Source organism: Mirounga leonina, unplaced genomic scaffold (assembly GCF_011800145.1).
Source record: "Mirounga leonina isolate KUSES-001 unplaced genomic scaffold, KU_Mleo_1.0 Mir_353, whole genome shotgun sequence".
In the NCBI taxonomy this organism is placed as follows: Eukaryota; Metazoa; Chordata; class Mammalia; order Carnivora; family Phocidae; genus Mirounga; species Mirounga leonina.
In genome coordinates this window covers 1,911,995-1,934,334 of record NW_023270699.1, presented here as the reverse complement: position 1 = coordinate 1,934,334, position 22,340 = coordinate 1,911,995, and the positions used below count along the sequence as shown (strand labels likewise).

Here is a 22,340-nt window from a genome sequence, read left to right as displayed (position 1 = left end):
ACGCGGCCATGGCGGGGGCGGTGGGGCTGGAGGAGGGTGTGCGTGTGTGTGTGTGTATGAGTGTGTGTGAGGTGCTCAGGCTGCTGGCTTTTATACCCCCCATGAGTGTGTGTTGTCCCAACAACAGGCTCAGTGAAGCCTTTCCTTCCTTGTTGGTGTTTAGTGTTGTGCTCTCTTCCCGGTGCTGGGTCACTGTCTGAATGCCGCTGGCTTGTGAGGCTCCTGAGTGGAGTTCAGGCTATCCTGACCTGTGTTTGTCCCCAAAGGAAAGACAGTAGAAGTGCTCTGATGCTTTCGTAGAGACCACAGAAATCAGGTGATTTTCTGAAAGTGACAGTCTGTGTTCCATCCCATGGTGGGGGCGGGGGTGCCCTTCTAACCCAAGGGAAGGGATGAGGATAGAGCAATCCTAGAATTTGTGCTCCGAGCAAAGGGAGAGATGCCCAGCTGTGGACAGGGCTGACGATGCTCAGCCAGCCTGGTCTTGGGGCAGGATGCACTTCGTGGGTTGATGTTGCTGGTTGTAGTGGTGTTGATGGGCCACATGTCTCCCAGGAGTGAGTTCGGGGCAGGTGTGAAGAAAGTGTCCTGGGAACAGACACTGGCTCACAGAAGGGGCCACAGTCGTGGATGCAGGCTAGCACAGTAGGCATGACCACGATGGGCAATGCATTTGCTTCATTGCTTCATGCCCCAGTGCTTGGTTCCACACCTGAGACCTGGTGAGTACACAGCATCTGGCATGGTCCCTCATGTCCTCATGGACACTTGGCCACTATACTCTGCCAAGTCTCTGAAGGGGCAAAGGCAAGGCCCTTGGTGATGCTCTGAGCTGCAGGGTTCCATCAAGGGCTTGTTGGGGGCCAGTGGGATTCAGGGTTGAAAGCCTCACTGTCCTCTGATGGGTGGGACTGGGGGGTGTCCTGGGGGCCACATGATAGTCAGTCCTCAGTGGAGAAATGTTATTCTCTCAAAGACTAATGGCTTAAAACCTTCCAAATCTATTGAAAAACTTTAATCTACACATCCAGGAAGCTCAATGCACTCCAAATAAGTTGTCAATCAGGAATCCTCCATCCAACAAGGTTATTTTCTACAAATGAGTCCAAATACATTCCCAGATAAATAAAAACTGAGGGATTTTGATGTTGGAAGACCCACCTTATAAGACGCACTGAGGGGAGTCTCTCAGGCTGAAAGTAAGCGACCCCAGTCGGGAATTCTGATCCACAGGAGGACGCGAAGCACGCCAGTCAAGGTGGTCATGTGATTACAACAGAAGGTGCGGACCGTGTTTTTCTCCTTCATTGAGTCTTATGTCATTTGCTTCTCTGACTAAAGAGCTGCCTACAACAGGATGCACGTACTGCATTGCAGGGCCTGTGGTGTGATGTGATGTATTAGACAATACAAGGGAGGCGGATGGGAGCAAAGCTGTGTCGGGCGGAGGAAATGACCACAGATGGCAACTCGGATCCACAGGAACGTGTGAAGGGAACCAGAAACGATAAAAAGGCGAGGAGAACAAAAGCTATAAGTATAATACTTGCTTTCCTGTCTCCTCTCAGCTTTTTAGAAGTCATAAAAGCATATTAGGTAATAATTATAACAATATATTGAGGGGTTTTTAACATTGACAAGTGGAGTATATGTACAGCAAGACCATGAAGGGACAAGAAGAGGATGGAGCTCTGTACAAAAAGGAGCATGTTTTTACATCACTGGAACTGACTTAGTGTAAATTGGAAGTGGATTCTGCTAAGTTAAAATAAACATATGGAAGCCCCAGAGCAAAACTAAGAAAAACTAAAAAAAAAATAGTGAGAAATCATTAAAGAAATAAAAATGCTGCTTAAGAAAATATTCGCTAAGTGCAAAAGAGTGCACCAAAGGAGGACGAGAGGAACACACACAAAAAAGACATGAGACACAGAGGAAGCAAGATAGTGAAGCCACCGGCAAGATCCAACTGCTGCCCATTCACACCACTGGCTGCAACCGTGTTACGGAAAACCACCTCACACGCTGGATTAGCAAATATTGACCCATGTCTCCTAGGGGGACGAGAGTTAGCTTCCTGTGTGCCCTGGTCCCATTTTCATCAACCGATCAATACAGAGCCTCCTTTTATGTGTGCCTAGGAAAAACGCAGTGTCTTCCTTCACATGTAATGCTTCTGACACCAGGTGTGTGGGTTTTTCCCACCAACCAGCTCTCTAACACCCGCTGGGGTCCCACAATTCAGTTTTATTCCGACACTAACCTAGTGCAGAACCCCAGGTTAAGAGCTCAGACCCATGTGATTGGCCCCACTTAAGATGCCAGCAGTAGATGCCCAGTTACCCACAACTTCTGTCTGACTCAGCTACAAATCACAGGTTCCTATGAACTCCTCCGTGGGTTCCATATTTTGCTAAAGCAGCTCACAGAACCCAGGAAAAGAGCTGACTTCCTTTTGCTGACTTATTGCAAGGGATATTTTTAGGATACAGACAAACAGCCACATGGAGGGATATGGAGAGTGAGGTCTGTAGGGGTCCTGAGCAAAGGAGCTTCTCTCCCCGTGGGATTGGGGTGCGCCACCCTCCTGGCATGTGGACATGTTCACCAAAATAGAAGTTCTCAGAATTCCATACATTTGGGATTTTTACGGAGGCTTCATCATGCAGGCATGATTGATTATTAACTCAATTTCTAGCCCCTCTCCTCTTTCCCGAGGATGGGGATGGGGCTGAAAGCACCAAGCTTCTAATCAAAGCTTGGTCTTTCTGGTGAGCAGCCCCCATCCTGAAGCCACTAAGAATCACCTCGTTATAACAAAAATCATTCCTACCACCCAGGAAGTTCCAAGGGATTTAGGAACTTGATGTCAGGAACTAGGGTCAAAGACCAAATATTAGCAAGAACGAGGGACAGAGGCATATATATTTTTAATTATATATATATATATATGTCAATATACATTATTATTTCACAGTGAATACTTAATATTCATTGCTGACGCTTTAACACTGAAGTCACTTCCCAATAGCAACATAACTCACTCCTGAACGAAGCTTATTTAACACATGTATTTTCCCTGTGAGGCACATCACAGCCTTCTTGCACTTAGGATACCATTTCAAACAGTGACATCACCAATAAGAAGCACAAGAGCATGGAAAATGTGGCACTAAATAGACAGCACAAGATACTTGTTTGCAGCATGAGCTGAAACAAGAGGTGGAGCTGTTTGACCTCAGTTGGGAACCCGCGTGTGGGGACACCCAATGTTTGCTGCTCTATGCATGTCCATGAAGGACTGTGAAGGCACAGTGAGTATTGACTTTGAGGTTACAAATCAATTTTAGTGAGCAAGTGAAGTTGCAAATGCAAAATCCACGAATAATGAGGATCAACTATGTATCAATAATAACATTAATTGTGAATTAATTAATACAACCGAAGGGAAGATTGTTAGACTGGATAAAATTGAGATTAAACTATACACTCATTACAGGAGACACACTCTAGAGTAGAAGATAGAGCTAGATTGAAAGTAAAAGGATAGAAAAAGATATATCATGGAAACAGCAGCCATAATAAAATGTTAATATTTTACTAACACCAGATAAAGTAGACTTCAAAACAAAAATTGTTACTAGAGACAAAGAGCGACATTTTTAATAATAAAAATGTCAATCCATGAAGAATATGTAATAATTCTAAACATATATGCAAATAATAACAGCACCAAAATACACAAAGCAAAAGCTGACAGACATAAAGGAAAAAATAAACAATAATATTAGTTGAATATTAGTTGAATAATAAATTATTATTTCCGGAATAGAGTCCGGAAATAAACCCATATATCTATAGTCAATTGATTTCAACAAGGGATTAAGAAAGGGATTCCCTTTCTTTCAATAGGGAAAGAATAGTCTCTTCAATATCCCAATTTCAACAATGGATGGAACAACTGGAGAGAAGATCCAGGACACAAGGAACGGCACTATAAACCAGCAAGACCTCACAGACATCTGTCAGACACCTCAGCCAACAACAGCAGAATATCCTGCTTCAGAAATGCGCACAGCATATCCTCTAGGATAGAACATAGGCTAAGCTGTAAAACAAACCCCAATGTGTTAAAATGGATAGAACACTAAGTATGTTCTCTGACCACAATGGAGGAACACAAAGTATGTTCTCTAATCACACTGGAGTGAAGTTAGAAATTAGTAACAGAAAAAAATTGGGATTCATAAATTAAACAGCACACTCCTAAATAACCAAAAGGTCAAAGAAGAATCAAAAGGGAAATCATAAAATACTTTTAAATGAAAGAAAATGAAGAACAAAGTACCAAAACTTACAGGATACAGCTAAAACACTTCTTAGAGACTTATAGCTAGTAAGTACATATATTAAGAAAGAAGAAAGGTCTCAAATCAATAACTTAAACTTCCACACTGCAGACAAGCAGAAGGAAGGAAATAATAAAGAAAAGGGCACAAATAAGTGAAACAGAGAATAGAAAAACAATAGAGAAAAATCAATAAAACAGGCTCTTTGAAAAAATCAATAAAATTGATAACACTTTAGCTACACTGATCATGAAAAAGAGAGAAAGAGAAGGAGAAGACTCAAATGATGAGAATCTGAAATGAAAGAAGGGTCACTGATGTCAGCCTCACAGAAATAAAAAGGATTACAGAGAAATGCTATGAACAACTGTATGCCAATAACTTATATAAATTAGATAAAATGAATAAATACTTAGGAACAAGATAACTGCAAAACTAGTGCTCTGAAAGCTATAGAACATCATTTTTGTTTTGTTAAAGAAAATCTAAATCTGTGGGAAAACATCTCTGTTCAAGGATGAGAAGAGCTGACACGTGAGCATGGCAGTAATCTCCCATTTACGTATTTATGCAATCCCTATCAGAATCCAAGCGACTTCTTAGTACAAATTGACAAGTTGATGTTAAAATTAATATGGAATTGCAAGGAATGCAGAATAAGCCAAAACAATCTTGAATAAGAGCAAATTTGGAAGACTTGCATTCCTCAATTTCAAAATTTACTACAAAGCTAGTCATCAAGACAGTGTGCCGTTGGCATAAGGTTAGACAATAAATTGGTATTTATTCATTTATCAGTGGAATACAATTGAGAGTCCGGAAATAAACCCATATATCTATAGTCAATTGATTTCAACAAGGGATTAAGAAAGGGATTCCCTTTCTTTCAATAGGGAAAGAATAGTCTCTTCAACAAAGGATGCTGGGACCACTGGACATCCACGTGCAAAAGAAGGAAGTGGACCCCTACTTCTCACCACGTACAAAAATTAACTCACATGGACCAAAGACCAAAATAAAATTACTAAAGCTATAAAATTCTTAGAAGTAAACATTGGGGTAGATTTTCGTGACCTCACATTTGGCAATGGATTTTAAGCTATGACACTGAAAGTATAAGCAAGAAAATAAAAAAAAAAAAGATAAATCTGACTTCATCAAAATTAAAAGGTTTTATGCTTCAAAGGACATTACCACCACATCAAAAACTAATGATGTATTGTATGGTGAATAACATAAAATAATAAAATTTTTAAAAAAAGGACACTGCCAAGGTGAAAAGACAACCTACAGAATGGGGGGAAATATTTGCAAATCATATATGTGATAAGGGGCTTCTATTTGAAATACACAGAGAATTTATAACTCCACAATAAAAAAAGGAAATAATCCAATTAAAACTGGGCAAAGGACTTGAATAGATATTTCTACAAAAAGACAAACAGCCAACACACACATGAAAAAAACACACATCATTATTCATCAGGGAATGCAAATCAAGGCCCCAGTGAGATGCCACTTACTGCCCATGAAGACAGCTAGAATAAAAAATCAGGTCATAAGAAGTGTTGACAAGGATGTGGAGAAATTGCAAGATGGTGCAGCTACCTTGGCAAACAGTCTGGCAGGTCCTAAAAAGTTAGTCATAGAGGGGCGCCTGGGTGGCTCAGTCAGTTAAGCATCTGACTCTTGATTTCAGCTCAGGTCATGGTCTCAGGGTTGTGAGACCAAGCCCCATGTTGGGCTCTGTGCTGCATGGAGCCTGCTTAAGATTCTCTTTCTCCCTTTCCCTCTGCTCCCTGCTTATAAAAGAAGTTAATCATAGAGTTACCATATGACCCAGCAATTCCACACCTAAGTATATGCCCAAGAGAATTAAAAATATATGTCTACACAAAATCATGTACATGAATGTTTATAATCATGTACTATCACTGTAGCCAAAAGGTAGAAATGACCCAAATGTCCATCGCTGATGAATGGATAAACAAACTGCAGTATGTCCATATAGTTGAACGTTATTTAGCCATAGAAAGGAATGAAGTACTGATGAGCGCTTTCACACAGATGAACCTTGAAGACACACTACATAAAAGAAGCCAGGAGCAAGACCATATATATGTGAATGTATTCCATTTATATGAAATGTCCAGAGTAGGCAAACCAATGAGACAGAAAGTAAACTAGTTGTTGCTGGTGCAGGGGTGGGGTAGCTGAAGGGCACAGGGCTTCCTCCTAAAGTGGTGGCAAATTGCAAACTGCCCACAGTGAAAGCTTCACAGAAGCTGGATACACTGAACATCACTGAATAGCACACCTTAAATAGGGAATTGTGTGGTATGTGAGTCATAGCTCAATCAAGCTGTTAAAAAATCACTGAGCGCTGCCTACAAGAGACCCATTTTAGGCCTAAAAACACCTGCAGAAAGTGAGGAGATGGAGAAACATCTATCATGCAAAAGGACGTCGAAAGAAAGCTGGAGTAGTAATACTTAGATGGGACAAGATAGACTTTAAAACAAAGACTGCAACAAGAGATGAAGGACACTATGTCATAATAAAGGGGACAATCCATCAAGAAGATCTAGCAACTGTAAATATTTATGCCCCTAACTTGGGAGCATCCAAATATATACAACAGTTAATAATAAACACAAAGAAACTCATTGATAATAATACAATAATAGTAGGGGACTCTAACACCCCACTCACAGCAATGGACACATCATCGAAGCAGAAGATCAACAAGGAAACAAGGGGCTTTGAATGATACACTGGACCAGATGGACTTAATGATATATTTAGAACATTTCATCCTAAAGCAGCAGAATACACATTGTTCTTGACTGCACGTGGAACATTCTCCAGAGTAAATCACATACTATGTCACAAATCAGGTCTCAACTGGTACCAAAAGATTGAGATCATACCATGCATATTCTCAGACCAAAACACTATGACACTTGAAGTCAAACACAAGAAAAAATTTGGAAAGACCACAAATACATGGAGGTTAAAGAACATCCTGCTAAAGGATGAATGGGTTAACCAGGAAATTAAAGAAATAAAAAAATACATGGAAGCAAATGAAAATGAGAACACACCAGTTCAGAACTTTTGGGATGCAGCAAAGGTGGTTCTAAGAGGGAAGTATATAGCAATACAAGCCTTTCTCAAGAAACAAGAAAAGTCTTGGGCGCCTGGGTGGCTCAGTCGTTAAGCATCTGCCTTCAGCTCAGGTCATGATCCCAGGGTCCTGGGATCGAGTCCCACATCGGGCTCCCTGCTTGGCAGGAAGCCTGCTTCTCCCTCTCCCACTCCCCCTGCTTGTGTTCCTGCTCTCGCTATCTCTCTGTCAAATAAATAAATAAAATCTTTAAAAAAAAAAAAAGAAACAAGAAAAGTCTCAAATACACAACCTAACTTTACACCTAAGGAGCTAGAAAAGGAACAGCAAATAAAGCCTAAAGCCAGCTAAACTAAAAGCTGGTTCTTTGAAAGAATTAATAAAATTGATAGGCCCCTAGTCGGACTTATCAAAAAGAAAAGAGAAAGGATCGGGCGCCTGGGTGGCTCAGTCAGTTAAGTGTCTGCCTTTGGCTCAGGTCATGATCTCAGGGTCCTGGGATCGAGCCCATGTTGGGCTCTCTGCTCAGCAGGGAGCCTGCTTCTCCCTCTGCCTGCCGCTCCCCCTGCTTGTGCTCTCTCTGTGTCAAATAAATTTTAAAAATCTTAAAAAAAAGGAAAAGAAAAGAGAAAGAACTAAAATAAACAAAATCATGAATGAAAAAGGAGAGATCACAAGCAACACCACAGAAAGACAAACAATCGTAAGAGAATATTATGAAAAACTATATACTAACAAATCAACACCTGGAAGAAATGGATAAATTCCTAGAAATAAACAAATTACCAAAACTGAAACAGGAAGAAATAGAAAACTTGAATAGACCCATAACCAGCAAAGATATTGAATCAATAATCAAAAAAACTTCCAACAAACAAAAGTCCTGGGTCAGATGGCTTCCCAAGGGAATTCTATCAGACGTTTAAAGAAGAGTTAATACCTGTTCTTCTCAAACTACTCCAATAGATAGAAAAGGAAGGAAAACTTCCAAATTCATTCTATGAGGCCAGCATTACCCTGATACCAAACCAGATAAAGACCCCACTAAAAGAATTATGGATCATCTCCCTGATGAATATGGATGCAAAAATTCTCAACAAGACACTAGCAAATCAAACCCATAAAACATGAAAAAAAATCATTCACCACGATCAAGTGGGATTTATTCAATATAAAGGATGGTTCAATATTTGCAAATCAATCAACATGATACAGCACACCAATAAGAGAAATGATAAGAATCATGTGATCATTTCAAGAGACACAGAAAAAGCATTTGACAAAGTACAACACCCATTCATGATAAAAACCTTCAACAAAATAGGTTTAGAGGGAACATACTTCAACATAGTAAAGGCCATATATGAAAAAACCACGGTGAACATCATCCTCAATGGGGAAAAACTGAGAGCTTTTCCCCTAAGGTCAGGAACACACTCTCAACATTGTTATTCAACATATTACTGGAAGTCCTAGCCTCAGTAATCAGACAACAAAAAGAAAGAAAAGGCATCCAAATAGCAAAGAAGAAGTCAAACTTCCACTATTTGCAGACAATATGACACTTTAGAAAACCTAAAAGACTCTACCAAAAAACTGCTAGAACTGATTCATGAATTCAGTAAAGTGGCAGGATACAAAATCAATGTACAGAAATCTCTTGCATTTCTATACACTAATAATGAAGTAGCAGAAAGGGAAACCAAGGAATCAGTCCCATTTACAATTGCACCAAAAACAATAAGATACCTAGGAATAAACCTAACCAAAGAGGCAAAAGATCTGAAAACTATAGAATACTTATGAAAGAAAGTAAAGATGACACAAAGAAATGGTAAACACATTCCATGCTCATGGATTGGAAGAACAAATATCGTTAATATGTCTATACTACCCAAAGCAATATACACATTTTATACAATCCCTATCAAAATAGCAAAAGCATTTTTCACAGAGCTGGAACAAATAATCCTAATATTTGTATGGAACCACAGAAGACCCCAAAAAGCCAAAGCAACTCTGAAAAAGAAAAGCTAAGCTAGAGGCATGACGATTCCAGACTTCAAGCTGTATTACAAAGCTGTCATCATCAAGACAGTATGGTACTGGCACAAAAACAGACACATGGATCAATGGAACAGAAGAGAGAGCCCAGAAATGGACCCTCAACTCTATGGCCAACTGATCTTTGACAAAGCAGGAAAGAATATCCAATGGAAAAAATACAGTCTTTTCAACAAATGGTCCTGGGAAAACTGGACAGCCACATGCAGAAGAATGAAACTGGACCATTTTCTTACACCATACACAAAAATAAATTCAAAATGGATGAAAGACCTAAATGTGAGACCTGAAACCATAAAAATCCTGGAAGAGAACATGGGCGGTAATTTCTCTGACATCTGCCAAACCAGCATGTTTCTAGATATTTCTCCTGAGGCAAAGAAAACAAAAGTGAAAATAAACTATTGGGACTTCATCAAAATAAAAAGCTTCTGTACAACAAAGAAAACAACAATAAAACTAAAGGCAACCTACAGAATGAGAGAAGATACTTGCAAATGACATATCAGATAAAGGGTTAGTATCCAAAATCTATAAAGAACTTGTAAAACTCGACACCCAAAAAAACAAATAATTCAATCGAAAAATGGGCAGAAGACATGAACAGACATTCCTCCAAAGAAGACATCCAAATGGCCAACAGACACATAAAAAGATGCTCAACATCCCTTGGCGTCAGGGAAATATAAATCAAAACCTCAATGAGATACCATCTCACACCTGTCAGAATGGCTAAAATTGGGGCGCCTGGGTGGCTCAGTCGTTAAGCGTCTGCCTTCGGCTCAGGTCATGATCCCAGGGTCCTGGGATCGAGTCCCACATCGGGCTCCCTGCTCCTTGGGAGCCTGCTTCTCTCTCTCCCACTCCCCCTGCTTATGTTCCCTCTCTCGCTGTCTCTCTCTGTCAAATAAATAAATAAAATCTTTAAAAAAAAAAAAGAATGGCTAAAATTAACAGCACGGGAAACAACAGGTGTTGGCGAGGATGCGGAGAAAGGGGGAACCCTCGTGCACTGTTGGTGGGAATGCAAGCTGGTGCAGCCACTCTGGAAAACAGTACGGAGGTTCCTCAAAAGGTTAAAAATAGAGCTACCATACGACCCAGCAATTGTACTACTATTTACCCCCCAAATACAAAAACACTGATTTGAAGGGATGCATGTGCAGCTATGTTTATAGAGCATTTTCAACAGTAGCCAAACTATGGAAACAGTCCAAGTGTCCGTTGACTAATGAGTAGATAAAGATGTCATATATACACAATGGAATAGTACTCAGCCTTAAAAAGGAATGAAATCTTGCCATTTGCAAGGACATGGATGGAGCTAGAGATTATTATGCTAAGTGAAATAAGTCAATCAGAGGAAGACAAATACCATATGATCTCAATCATATGTGGAATTTAAGAAACAAAACGAATGAGCAAAGGGACAAAAAAAAAGAGAGAGAGAAACAGACTCAACTCTAGAGAACACACTGGTGGTCACCGGAGGGGAGGTGGGCAGGGGGATGGGGGAAATAGGGGATGGGGAGTCAGGAGTGCACTTGTCCTGATGTACGGCAGTGCTGAATCACTACATTGTTCATCTGAAACTAATACTACACTGTACGTAACTAACTGGAATTTAAATAAGAACTTAAAAAAACACCACTCCTTGGTGGCACATGTATAGAAACGTTTCTTAGAATAGCCCTTATATGCATGCGAAAATCCACAGTGTTATTTACATGCAGGAGGGTTTCACCACATTGTCCTTCATTCAATACATTCTGTAAATGCACGGGTATAAGATATGTTTCTAAAATTATCATACGTTTATTTAAATAAGGCCAGTGTTGTTTCATTGACAAAATGGGTTCAAAACAACAGAAATAAAGCCACTTGTATAAAAGATGCTTCCCGAGTGATATAATTTGAGTCCCCTGGGCAGTGTTCCCTCCGGGATAGAACATGTGCACCACATGCGCTGCATTTAATACCCTCTGTGGAGGCCCTGGGGTAAAAGATGTTCCTGAAACATCGGTTCTGCATGAGCACCGCTGAGCGTGGTAGAAAAGAGAAAGAAGAAGGGGACAGCAGAGCTAGTCCGTGGGCGGGACACACGTGGAAGTCGTCCACAGAAGGGAGTCCTTGTGACCAAACACTAGAGTTGTGCTCAGGACAGTAGCTGATAAGATGGAGGCTTTAGGCTGAGAAATGGAATTTATATAAGACAGAAGAAAATGGAAATTACAGGACAGAGGAAACGCAGCGACTGGAACAGCGAACTCAGCGGAGTCGAGGGCACGAACGAGAGGGCTTTCGAGAGCAGATGTCCACAGGGCACGGAGGGCAGCATCGCCTTCCCCAGAGCAAACCAACAAGGACGGTCCGGATTAGGGCAGAAGAGCTTTCCTTCCTTAACTGAGGGCTCTGACTCGGTCACACACCGTGACGGGCACTGTCCCGGCCCCACGGGGAAGCAGCGATGGGCACCGTGGGCCCTCACCTTCAGGGGCGTCCAGCTGAGTGGGGGGATGGGAATGTTAGCTGCGTATGGGGTGGACGGGACTGCAAATCACAGGTAATCAGACCCCAAAGGGCGTGCTCTTGTTATTTGGTTGCCTACTTTCCCGGGGAAAGATGTCAAACTAGGAACTCTAAGCATTATCCCTAGCCTTTGACAGGTCAGCCCACCGGAAAAATTATGGTTGCAGGAATCACCGGTACAAACACCTACCAAATGGTCCCAGAGCTCTGCCTGCACACTCACTGTGATGGGGACCTCACTACCTATCAGGACGGCTGTTCTTGACCCCAAAGAGACCCTGGAGCCCGGGAGCGGTGGCTGGCCGCGTGCTCGGGCGGTAAGGATGTAATGCAGGAACAGGAGTAAAGAGCGTCACTGACCTTCGGGGGAAGATTGGGAACTTTCAAGGTTATGACAATCGAAAATTCTTCAGGGAAGAGGTCACATCGGAAGAAAATCCTCGACGCAGGGAAGCTCAAGGCGTGGGGAGCGGCGGCTGAGAGCTGGAGTCCTCGAACGCCGTGGGCCTGCGTTACCCTGATTCCACCCGCAGCGCTGTGTGGAGGGATGGCCTCTGCCAGGATGTCCAGGGGGCGCAGGTCTGTGTCAGGGAAACCACAGGTGGGTTAAGCGGGCCCCGATGAGTTTCCCCTTTACCAGTGGGGAAACTGAGGCCCCAAGGGTCAACGACGCACCTGCAGACCGCACCCCACCCCGGGTTTTGCCCAGAAGGAGCTACACAAGCACATTTCGTGGCACGCTATTTCCCAGTCGATGGCCACGCGCTATGCTGGGCGTGCGAGGGGGAGAGAGGAAGGATGGGTCCCAGCCGTGGCCCCAGGGAGTGCACGCAAGCGGGAGCCAGGCTCCCCCAGTCCAGGGACCACCAAGCGTAGCATGCCTCATGCTCTCAGTGGGGCTCCGTGATGCATGTCCCCCGTGCTGTGGAAGGGTGGGTCCTCTGGCGTGACCGGCAAGCCACCCTGGAACTGGGCACCGCTCCTCCGACACACCACAGAGAGGCAGATATGCCCCTGGAGAAACTGCCCTGCAGTTCAAGGTCATCGAACATAGCTGACGGGCGGGCCTGGCCTCAGCTGAGGCCAGATGATAGGAAAGGAAAATGGTAGCGTCTGTGGCCAGAGGGGCTGTTTCTGGACCAGCTCGTGGGGCCCGGCTCCTGGAAGGGAGGTGCTGGCTTGGGGCAGAGCCCAGGGCCACCGCCTGGACCCTGGCCGATCCAGCCACCCCATGCCTGGCTGTGGCCTGGGGTAAATGACCAGGCACGCAGGAATGAATTAGCCTTTCCCAGCGCCATTTCCCTCGGGCCCAGGGGCCCTCCCGGGGCCTGGGTCTGACAAGGGGGACAGTCGGTCCCCCACAGGGCTCGGTCAGCAGGGTCGGCAGGCCCTGTGGTGATCCCAGTGGAGGCTGACCTGAGGCCCAGTGTGGTCTGTCATGGACATCCCACCCTCCCTCCCAACAGGAGCCAAGGTCCCTTGATTCGAGGAGCCCTTCCAGGATGGGGCAGCCTCCCTGGACAAGAGACCTATGACCAGGGTCCTCAAGGGCTTCCTGTGCTGTGACAGCCTAGCAAGGCTCGTGGCACGTACCACGTTTCATTGGTCTGGGGCATAGTGGCCTGTGTCCTTTCCCGAGTGTGCGGCCCGTCCGGGACCGTATTCCCGTATTCCCAGAAGTGCATACAGTAGTTGCTAAATGAATATCTGCCCAACTGAAGTGAACCGGGTAGCAAGTGGCAGGGGACAGTCCAGGGAAAGCTAGTGCCCAGCCAGAGAAGGGTTCGAACGCGGCCGTGTCTGCAGCGACAGGCTGAGAGCCTCGAGGGGAGGCCCGTGGCGTGGAGGTGCGTGTGCGCCGCTCACGGGGAGGCTGTGGGCAGACGGTGACCGGCCCCAAAGCGGGAGTGGCTTGTAGCATGCAGGTGCTGGGCCCGGGAATCCGGACTCTCTCCCGGGAGCGCACATCGCCGCTTCGGGTTAATGGTAGGCTCCAATAGGAGGAAATTCGGTCAGCCATTGACTGGTCCGTGTGGTTTACCAAGGCAAACGCTCTTCAAAGCAGGGTCACCGCCACCAGCAAAACCCAGAGAACCACAGCCATCCCGGACAGGTAGAGACGCTGGCTGGCCCGGTGGACCGGGCACCCTGTCCTGCCGGTGTCGGCTCCAACCCCCCACCTCACTGGCCATGACAGATGCTAATATCTGGGGGCGTCTGCCAGCCTGCAGGCGCCCTGCGTGCTAAGTTCATCCCCTCCACACCTGACCCAGGCTGGTGCGGCACAGAGGATGTGACTGAGTCCCCGCCCCTGGGAAGACCCCTAAGGCCTTCATCAGAGGGCAGAGTCAAGGCACCCAGCCCTCCGCTCTCCGAATGTGGGCAAGGACAGCAGGTGACCAGTCAGAGAGGAGAGCCCCTTCTCAACGAGGCCAGGGAGCATCGCGCCCCCTCAGGGGCCCGGGTCACGTGGCCGCCGCGGCAGTCACGTTGGACCAGACCCCAGGGGCTCAGGCAGACTCTGGCCCACAGCTCTCAGGCAGCCCACAGAAGGATCCAGAAATCCCAGGGACACCCTCCTTAGGGGTCAAACCAGCGATCTTCCTTGAAGCAATAAGGACTGTGGCTGACATTGAGGACAACCACCTGATTTTTGCAAGAAGCCCAGAGTCGGGCAGCAGCATGAGAATGGCAGGTGGCCATCCCCGGGGCAGAGAGGGGTTCTGAGACACGAGGGCCTTTGCTGGTCAGCAGACGGACTCTCCACAGCGCTTCCCACCCCTCTCCCAGGACAGGGCCCGCAGAGCTGGGAGCCCCTGCCCCCCACCCTCGGCCAGGCCTGCCCCTTCAGCTGCCGCTCCCTGCGGGGGTGAAGGTGGCCAGGGACGAGGACAAGCGAGTCACAAAGCAGAAGGTAGAGCACATTTTCCTCCCTTAAATCAAGGGGATTTAGGAAAGAAAACTGTCTGTGAAACAGGAGTGCCGAGGACAGGCACCCAGGTGCAGAGAAGAAATGACAAGACAGCATCTAAAGTGAGCCGCAGGCGTGTGGTCAGGAGTCCGGGAAAGACCGGTCCTGAGCAGGCTGCAGGGAGGCCGCATGGGAGGGGGTGGGCTGAGCGCCGTCAGGCCCCGGGGGCACGGCGGAGGAATCAGCACGGCCAGCACTGAGCTAGACGCTCGCTACCTAATAAACGCCCCCAACAGGAAACCTGGCAGGGCTGTGTCCCCAGGGACTCACAGGACAGGAGCCCCGGGCAGCGAGTGCACTGGAGGCTGCGGACCCGCCCGGCCTGGCCAACGGCAGCCGAGGAGCACCGCCGAGGTCACACCTGCCCGTCCCCAGGGACCGGCTGCCGGGTACAGAGCAGGTCAGCAGCAAGGCTTGGGCACAGCAGGGGACACTGAGGTCCTTCGGGAGAGGACAAGGACGTGGACGTGCCCACGCTCTGGTGGAGGAATGGCTAGCGGCAGGGGGTGAGCGGCCCGCGTCGGGCACACTGCTGATCTCGGTCAGGTGGAAGCGTGTGCACAGCGTGGGGGCCGGTGGGGCGGGAGGGGCCCTGAACAATGTCGGGAGGACACCGTCCGATGACCTCTGGGAGGCGCTGTGAGGAGGGGCAGTGTATTCGCATTGGCGTCACTATTTATGTGTGACGAAGTGCACGCAGAGAGCTCGGAGACGGGACACTTGAGTGTGCACTGAACGCAGCCGCTCCGTGGAGCAACCGTGGGGGCGCTCGTGGGAGAAGGGTCTGTCCCTCCAAGGGCGGCGGTCACCCCCGAGGCAGCTGTGTGTGTCCGCACAGGGTCCCAGACCAACTCTAGGGAGGGCACGGGCATCTCGGGGGAGAGCCTGTGCACCGGACCAACTGTGACGAGCCCTCGGGCTGGCCAGCACTGTGGGGTTGTGTGTGGTCGGGGTCCCTGGAGCGTGTGAGGCTCTAAGTAAACACTGGGCCCTAAATTCACCCTCAAAACGCTGAGAGACACTGGGACCGGCCGGTGGTTTCAGCTGAGGCCCCACCAGGGTCTGGCCCCTCATTCAGGACACGCAGGTCTACCCCCAGAGAGGCTGCCAGCACCCAGAACATGCTGCAGCCTGGCTGAGCCCCGGGCACAGGCAATCAGGGTGCATTAGCAGCAGGGGAACCCCGAATCTGGCTAATCCCAGGGAGAGCCTCTCCCTCCATTGTTTGATTGAAGAGCCCCTTCCTGGTTGTCCTCCCCCCGCCCCACCCTGCCCTTCCAGCCCATGCAGACGAGCAGGCTTTGCTCTGACAGATGCTCAGTCGTCGGCATCCGGTTCTCCACCTACGCCTTGTCTGCAGTCTGCACACACAGTTGGAGGGTTTCCAAGGTTAACACGGGCAGAGAGTTTTGTACCTCCCTGGAAACCTTCCTGCTGGATGCAGGGATGAGGAGTGACCAAGTCTACAAAAGTCAGAGCCACCGCAAGATGGTCAGAGCGCACGCAGTGATGAAGCTCTGCAAATGAACTCTAATCAGTTAGACACACGTTCAGTGCAGCGGCTATATTCACACCGAGAGGCTGTATACACGAGCAGACCCTGGCCGAGCCATCTGCCCGGTGGCCTCCACACCAGCCAGCCTGGAAACCAAACAGCAGGGACTTGGCCAATGACGGGCCCCTTCCCTAACCCCTAACCAGTCACGTGGGCAACCCCGCCTTGAGGTAGCTATCTGCAGCTTCCCCACACCACAGTCCCCGTGTGCCCCCCCCCGAGCCTCTCTTTTTCCACTAGAAGTTTTCTCCCTCCCCTGCTTTGAGTCTCTGCCAAACCCGGTGCTGGTGGGGGACCCCCTATTACAGCCAACTTGGAATAAACAGCCTTTGCTTCTTCTCATTTAGGTGGTCTCTGTTTATTCTGCAAAGGCTTCTTGAAAGGGCAGTTTCAGGGGCGCCTGGGTGGCTCAGATTGTTGAGCGTCTGCCTTCGGCTCAAGTCATGATCCCGGGGTCCTGGGATTGAGTCCCACGTCCGGCTCCTGGCTCAGCAGGGAGCCTGCTTCTCCCTCTCCCTCTGCCTCTCCCCCTGCTCATGCTCTCTCTCTCTCTATCTCTATCTCTGTGCCTCGAATGAATAAATAAAATCTTAAAAAAAAAAAAAAAGAAAGAAAGAAAGGGCAGCTTCAGAGATAGCTTTTGTCCTCAAGGTCCTTACCATTCAGCAGAGATGTGGTGGGAGCCACAAATACACGAACTCAAAACTGGCTACACGTAAGGTCCTAAACCAGCCTCAAGGTCTTAAGGTCTGGCCCATAACTGACTCACTGAGGTTCTCAGAGCCTCAGTTTGCTCATCTGTAAGATGGGATGGTAGTGACTTCCCCTGCCAGGGACCCAGCTGAGGGGGAGCCAATTACAGCAGCAAGCCACACTGGCAGAAGTGGTGAAGACTTCAATCGCCTACTGCAACAGTATGAGCAAGAGACTAAAGCCACAGGAAGCACTGAACCCCCACCCCCCACAGAAGAGCATGTGGTGGGGGTCATGCCCAGGAGCCCAGGACAAAAGCCTCTCATGGGCTGATGAGCCCTGTGGCCCAGGAAGGAGGAGGAGGGAGGGCTGGGCGTGGAAAAGTACCAGGTACTGAGTCAAAGCAGGGTGGGGGGAGTAGGTTCCAGGCATCCTACAAGGAGGCCTCTGATGGAGGTGCCAGGGCTACAAATGCAGATGGGCCTCCAAGGGGGGCTGGTGGGCCTGGGTCCCTGCTGCAGTTCCCCCAGGATGGCAGTGCCCTGGCAGCATCCCAAGCCTGGTGTGTGGCAGGGCTGTCTCATGCCCTCCGCCAGGTGAAGCCTTTGTGATTGCCCTTGGCTGGGCCTGATAGATCACGCGTAGGATTTTTGACCAGGAGCCAGGGTCTTCGTGCCCCAGAACTGTTCCCTGGGAAGACTTTCTATACTGGAGCCCATCAAGACCCAGGTTATTCGGAAGAAGCCACCTGCCTTGGCTGGGGGTGCAGGTGTGAGGCACAGCCCCTCAGCCAGGTGGATTCTGCACTCTAGATGGTCTCCAAGAAGGGGCTCTACCACTGGGGTGGAAAGGGAACAGAACTAAATGGCCAAGAAAATCCCCCTTACCCTGTGGATTTCATTGATTTAAATTGTGTGCCCAGGGCCCAGGAGGAGTTTATTTCTAGGAATTTAGGTTAGGGTATTATAAGTGTTGCTCTATGGGACAGTAAGACTGAATGTATAGCCATCATCACAAAACAGGCCAGTTTAGGCCCAAGAAGAGGCAGGTGGACCCATAGAGAGAAGAGATGGAGAACTTGAACACCCATGGTCAGTAGTCCACGCAGATCAGTGGGGAGGGAGGGGTTGTTGGGGGAGTGATGGCAAAGCTGGGTGTCTGTGTGGACAAAACCGGACTGAACTCTTCCCTAAACGGGATATACAGCTCACCCCTCCAGGAGGGATGAATGGTGAAACTTCCAAGTTAGAGGGAGGGTTGGGAGCCATCTCTGTGACTTTGGGGTACAGATGATTCCCCAAACAAGCTCAGTAAACACAAACTATGAGAAGTCATTACACTTGCTCACATCAAAACAAGAACATCTGCTCAGGAGGGACACAATGCGGAAGGCCAGTAGTCCCAGGACAGAATGAGAAAGATGTTTGCCATACCATGAAAGGTACAGAAGGAACAGGGACCTCCTGAAAACCAACAAGGAAAATATAAGAACAATCCTCAAAAAAAAAAAAAAAGGCAACCTAAAAAAAGAAGAAACCCAAAGGGCTCACATACGACAAAATGCTCAAGTCAATACAGGTCAGAAAGAGATCATTTTTCTCCTACTATACTGGTTAAAAAAAGGAAATAAGAAAACAATGTAAAGATAGAGCATGCATGGGAAAATAACTCATGTCCCTTTTGTGTGTTCAAACCTGCTTTTCTTAACTTGTTTTAAAGGAAGTCATGGAATGTGGAACAGATTGGCACACGGGGCTTTGAGCAGAACTCCTGGACTCTCCGGGGCTGCAGCATGGATGCATCTGAAGCCTTGGGAAGGCAAAGGCAGTGTGGCAATTAAGCCACTGAAGCCTCAGGGAGGCGCCAAAATAGCAGCGACACCAAGAATCACCTCTCAAAGGCATAATAGAGTGCTCTGTGGCCAGCCCTCACTAAACCTTCTACACACATCAATGCTTTTAAATCCATACTCGTCCACTTCAGTCACCTGCCAAAGTCAAAGGGTTCTCAGAGTGCACAACACTGCCCAAAGGGCCAAGCAGATGGTATAGCAAGGACTGTGACCTTTGCTCCCAGCTCTCCTGGGATGCACTATGTCCTGCAACTTTTGTCATGGGCCTTTCTGAGGCTCAGTGTCCTCATCAGCAATAGGGGTTGGTATCCTCCTGTCTTGTAGGGTGCAGGAGGGACTGGAAATACTGTCCAGCAGGCTGAAGTTGCTCCCCAGAAATGGACAGCTTCACAGTGACTGACCTGGAAATGGATGGCCCATCCCTCATGATGCAGTCAGCCCAGTGCTGGGCATGTTTTAGGTCGACTATTAGCTTCCCACATGAGCCTGTGGGAGGATATGTGTTTGCCTACAGAAATGCAGGCTGCCAGGGCTGGCTAAGCAGGACTCTTGAGTAAGATCCATGTGGCTAGTACACAGACGATGTTAAGTTCACCTTATGTAAATCGGCAATAGGACATCCGGCGGGGTGCCTTAATCAGCTGGCACAGAAAAATCCACACACAGTCTGGGAACAAGTCCACTTGCTGGACCCACACTTGCCAACTCAAAACCAGAACCTTCTTTTCTCTCCTTTCGTGAATGCTGTTCATTAGGTATAACAAGCACCTGACCTCACTGGGCATGTGGACATTCAGGAGGCGAAAGACAGTGCATGCATAATGCAGACCGCAGGGCTGGCACGGGGACAAGAGGGTTTGATCTGAGCTCTTCCCGGGACAGGATGCTCAGCTGCCCCCAGGGTCCCACCCATAGAACTTGTGTCTAATGATTCAAAATGCCACCTCTTAGTCTCCTCTGCCAGGAGCTGAGAGGTGGGAGAGGCAAAGATGAAGCGCCAGTCCCTGCCCCCAGGGACCTTTGTAATAAAAACACCACTCCCTCCTGCCAGGCATGATTATCTCTGAAATCCAGCCAGCTTTCCATGTTCCCTTATCTCACGTCCTCCTGGCGAGTGAGAACAGGAACAGAGGATGAATCCGGCTATAGTGGCCTCAGGCTGCAGGATGTGGAAGTCCAAATGCTCAGCACCTAGAGGTTTACCTGCCTTCCAATCCCATTGTGTGAGAGTCCTCATCGACTCTATTGCCCTTCAAATATGTGCACTGAGTCCAGGAATTATGGAATCAGAGCCAGAAAGGGCCAATAGATCAGGGCTATTGGCACAGAGAGGGCTGGTGGGGGCAGCTAAAGGAGAAGGAAGTTTATAGTACTAAGTGCTCCCATTAGAAGAGAAGACAGGTATCAGATCAACCATCTAAGCTTTGACTTAATAAACTTGAAAATGGGGGCGCCTGGGTGGCTCAGATGGTTAAGCGTCTGCCTTCGGCTCAGGTCATGATCCCAGGGTCCTGGGATCGAGTCCCGCATCGGGCTCCCTGCTCCTTGGGAGCCTGCTTCTCCCTCTGCCTCCCCCCCCCTCTCTCTGTCTCTCATGAATAAATAAATAAAATCTTTAAAAAATAAATAAATAAATAAACTTGAAAATGGAAGGATAAGTCAGTGTAATTGTATGTAACATAACTCAATGTAAGTGAAAAGAAAAACAGAGGAGATCAATTGAAACCAAAGTTGATTCTTTGAGAAGATGAATAAAATTGATAAACTTCCAGCCAGACTGACCAGGGGGGAAAAAAAAGTAGAAGAAATAATTTACCAGTATCAAGAACAAAAGATGGGCTATTACCAACTATTTTTCACAATTTAAAGGATAATGAGGGACCTCCACAAACAACATTATGCCTATATATTCAAAACCTTGTATGAAATGGACCAACTCCTCAGTAGGCACTTCATTAAAGAAGAAACACATGACCAGAAAGTCCTATATCTATTAAAGAAAACTCCAGTTTCCCAGGAAATTCTCCCAAATATTTAAAGGAGACCAAATACTGACTCTACACAATCTTTTCTAGAAAGTAGAAGAGAAGGAAACACTTGCCAACTCCTTTTGTGGGGGTGGCATTATCAAAACTGAAGGCATTGCAATAAAAGAAGACTATAGACCAATATCCTCACAAAAACAGACATGAAGATCCTGAATAAAATATTAGCAAATCAAATCTAACAACATATAAAAAGGGACAATACATCACAACCAAGTGGGGTTTATCTGGGAATTCAGGACTGGTTCAACATTTAAAAATCAATTAATGTAAGTACACGGCACCTCTTCATACTGGCTTTGCAATTTCCTGTACATCTCTAATTATTTCAAAATAAAAGGCTTTAAGAAATCAATTAATATAATTCACTATATTAACCGACTAAAAAAGAAAATTGTATAATTATCTCAATAAATGCATAAAAAGCATTCCATAAAATCCAACATCCATTCATGATAAAAATCTCTCAGTAATAAGAGGGAGATTTTTAGCCTGAGAAAGCTTATCTAGACAAAACCTCAGCAAGCACAAAGACTGAATGCCTCCCCCTGAGGTCAGGCCCGTAGCGCACACACAAGCATTTCCTTGCTCTGCCCACTAAAGAAGTGACACCCCAGGAGCACTGAGCACACCTAGCTCCAGATCATGGTTTCTAAATACCATTATCCACTAAAAGGATCAGGACTCTCTGGAGAAGTGATCGATGCCAGGAATGGGATGGGGAGATTTCCAGAGGAGCTGGAACCAGAAGTGAGATGCTGGGGAGTTGGAAGCATGCTGAGAGGTACAGGAGCCAAATGAAGGAGGTCCCAAGGTTCAAAGCTGGAACAATGTGAACGAGAAAATAATGATAATACTGGATTATTACTCAAATAATAAAACAAATATTCATTAGTCCATAATGAAATAAGTTGAACCAGAACAGGTAAATAAATGGAGGAAAAGGGGTAACTCCTCCTTACAGAAGAATTTCAGTTAATAAGTAGAGATGGAATGGGGAAGTAGAAACTCACCATCAGAACACCACAGCAAACTTGCTGCAGGCGTGGCCCCCAGAGGGACGTTAAAACCATTGGACAAACATGACAGCAGAAACAGGATATTTGCAAAGTCTCATAGACTCTCCCCCACCCCAGATATTTATTAATTACAAAG

At 46.9% G+C, this 22,340-nt stretch overlaps 1 protein-coding gene across 1 annotated transcript in view; it reads right to left on the bottom strand.

The window, feature by feature from the left end:
- Positions 1-22,340, bottom strand: part of TSPEAR (thrombospondin type laminin G domain and EAR repeats) — a 64,423-nt gene that overhangs the window by 40,319 nt on the left and 1,764 nt on the right. The window contains exons 2-3 of the mRNA XM_035029972.1: positions 19,221-19,275; positions 12,430-12,650 (exon numbers count right to left, since the gene is read on the bottom strand). Coding sequence (XP_034885863.1) covers positions 12,430-12,650; positions 19,221-19,275 — 276 coding nt within the window. The remainder of the gene's footprint in view (positions 1-12,429; positions 12,651-19,220; positions 19,276-22,340) is intronic.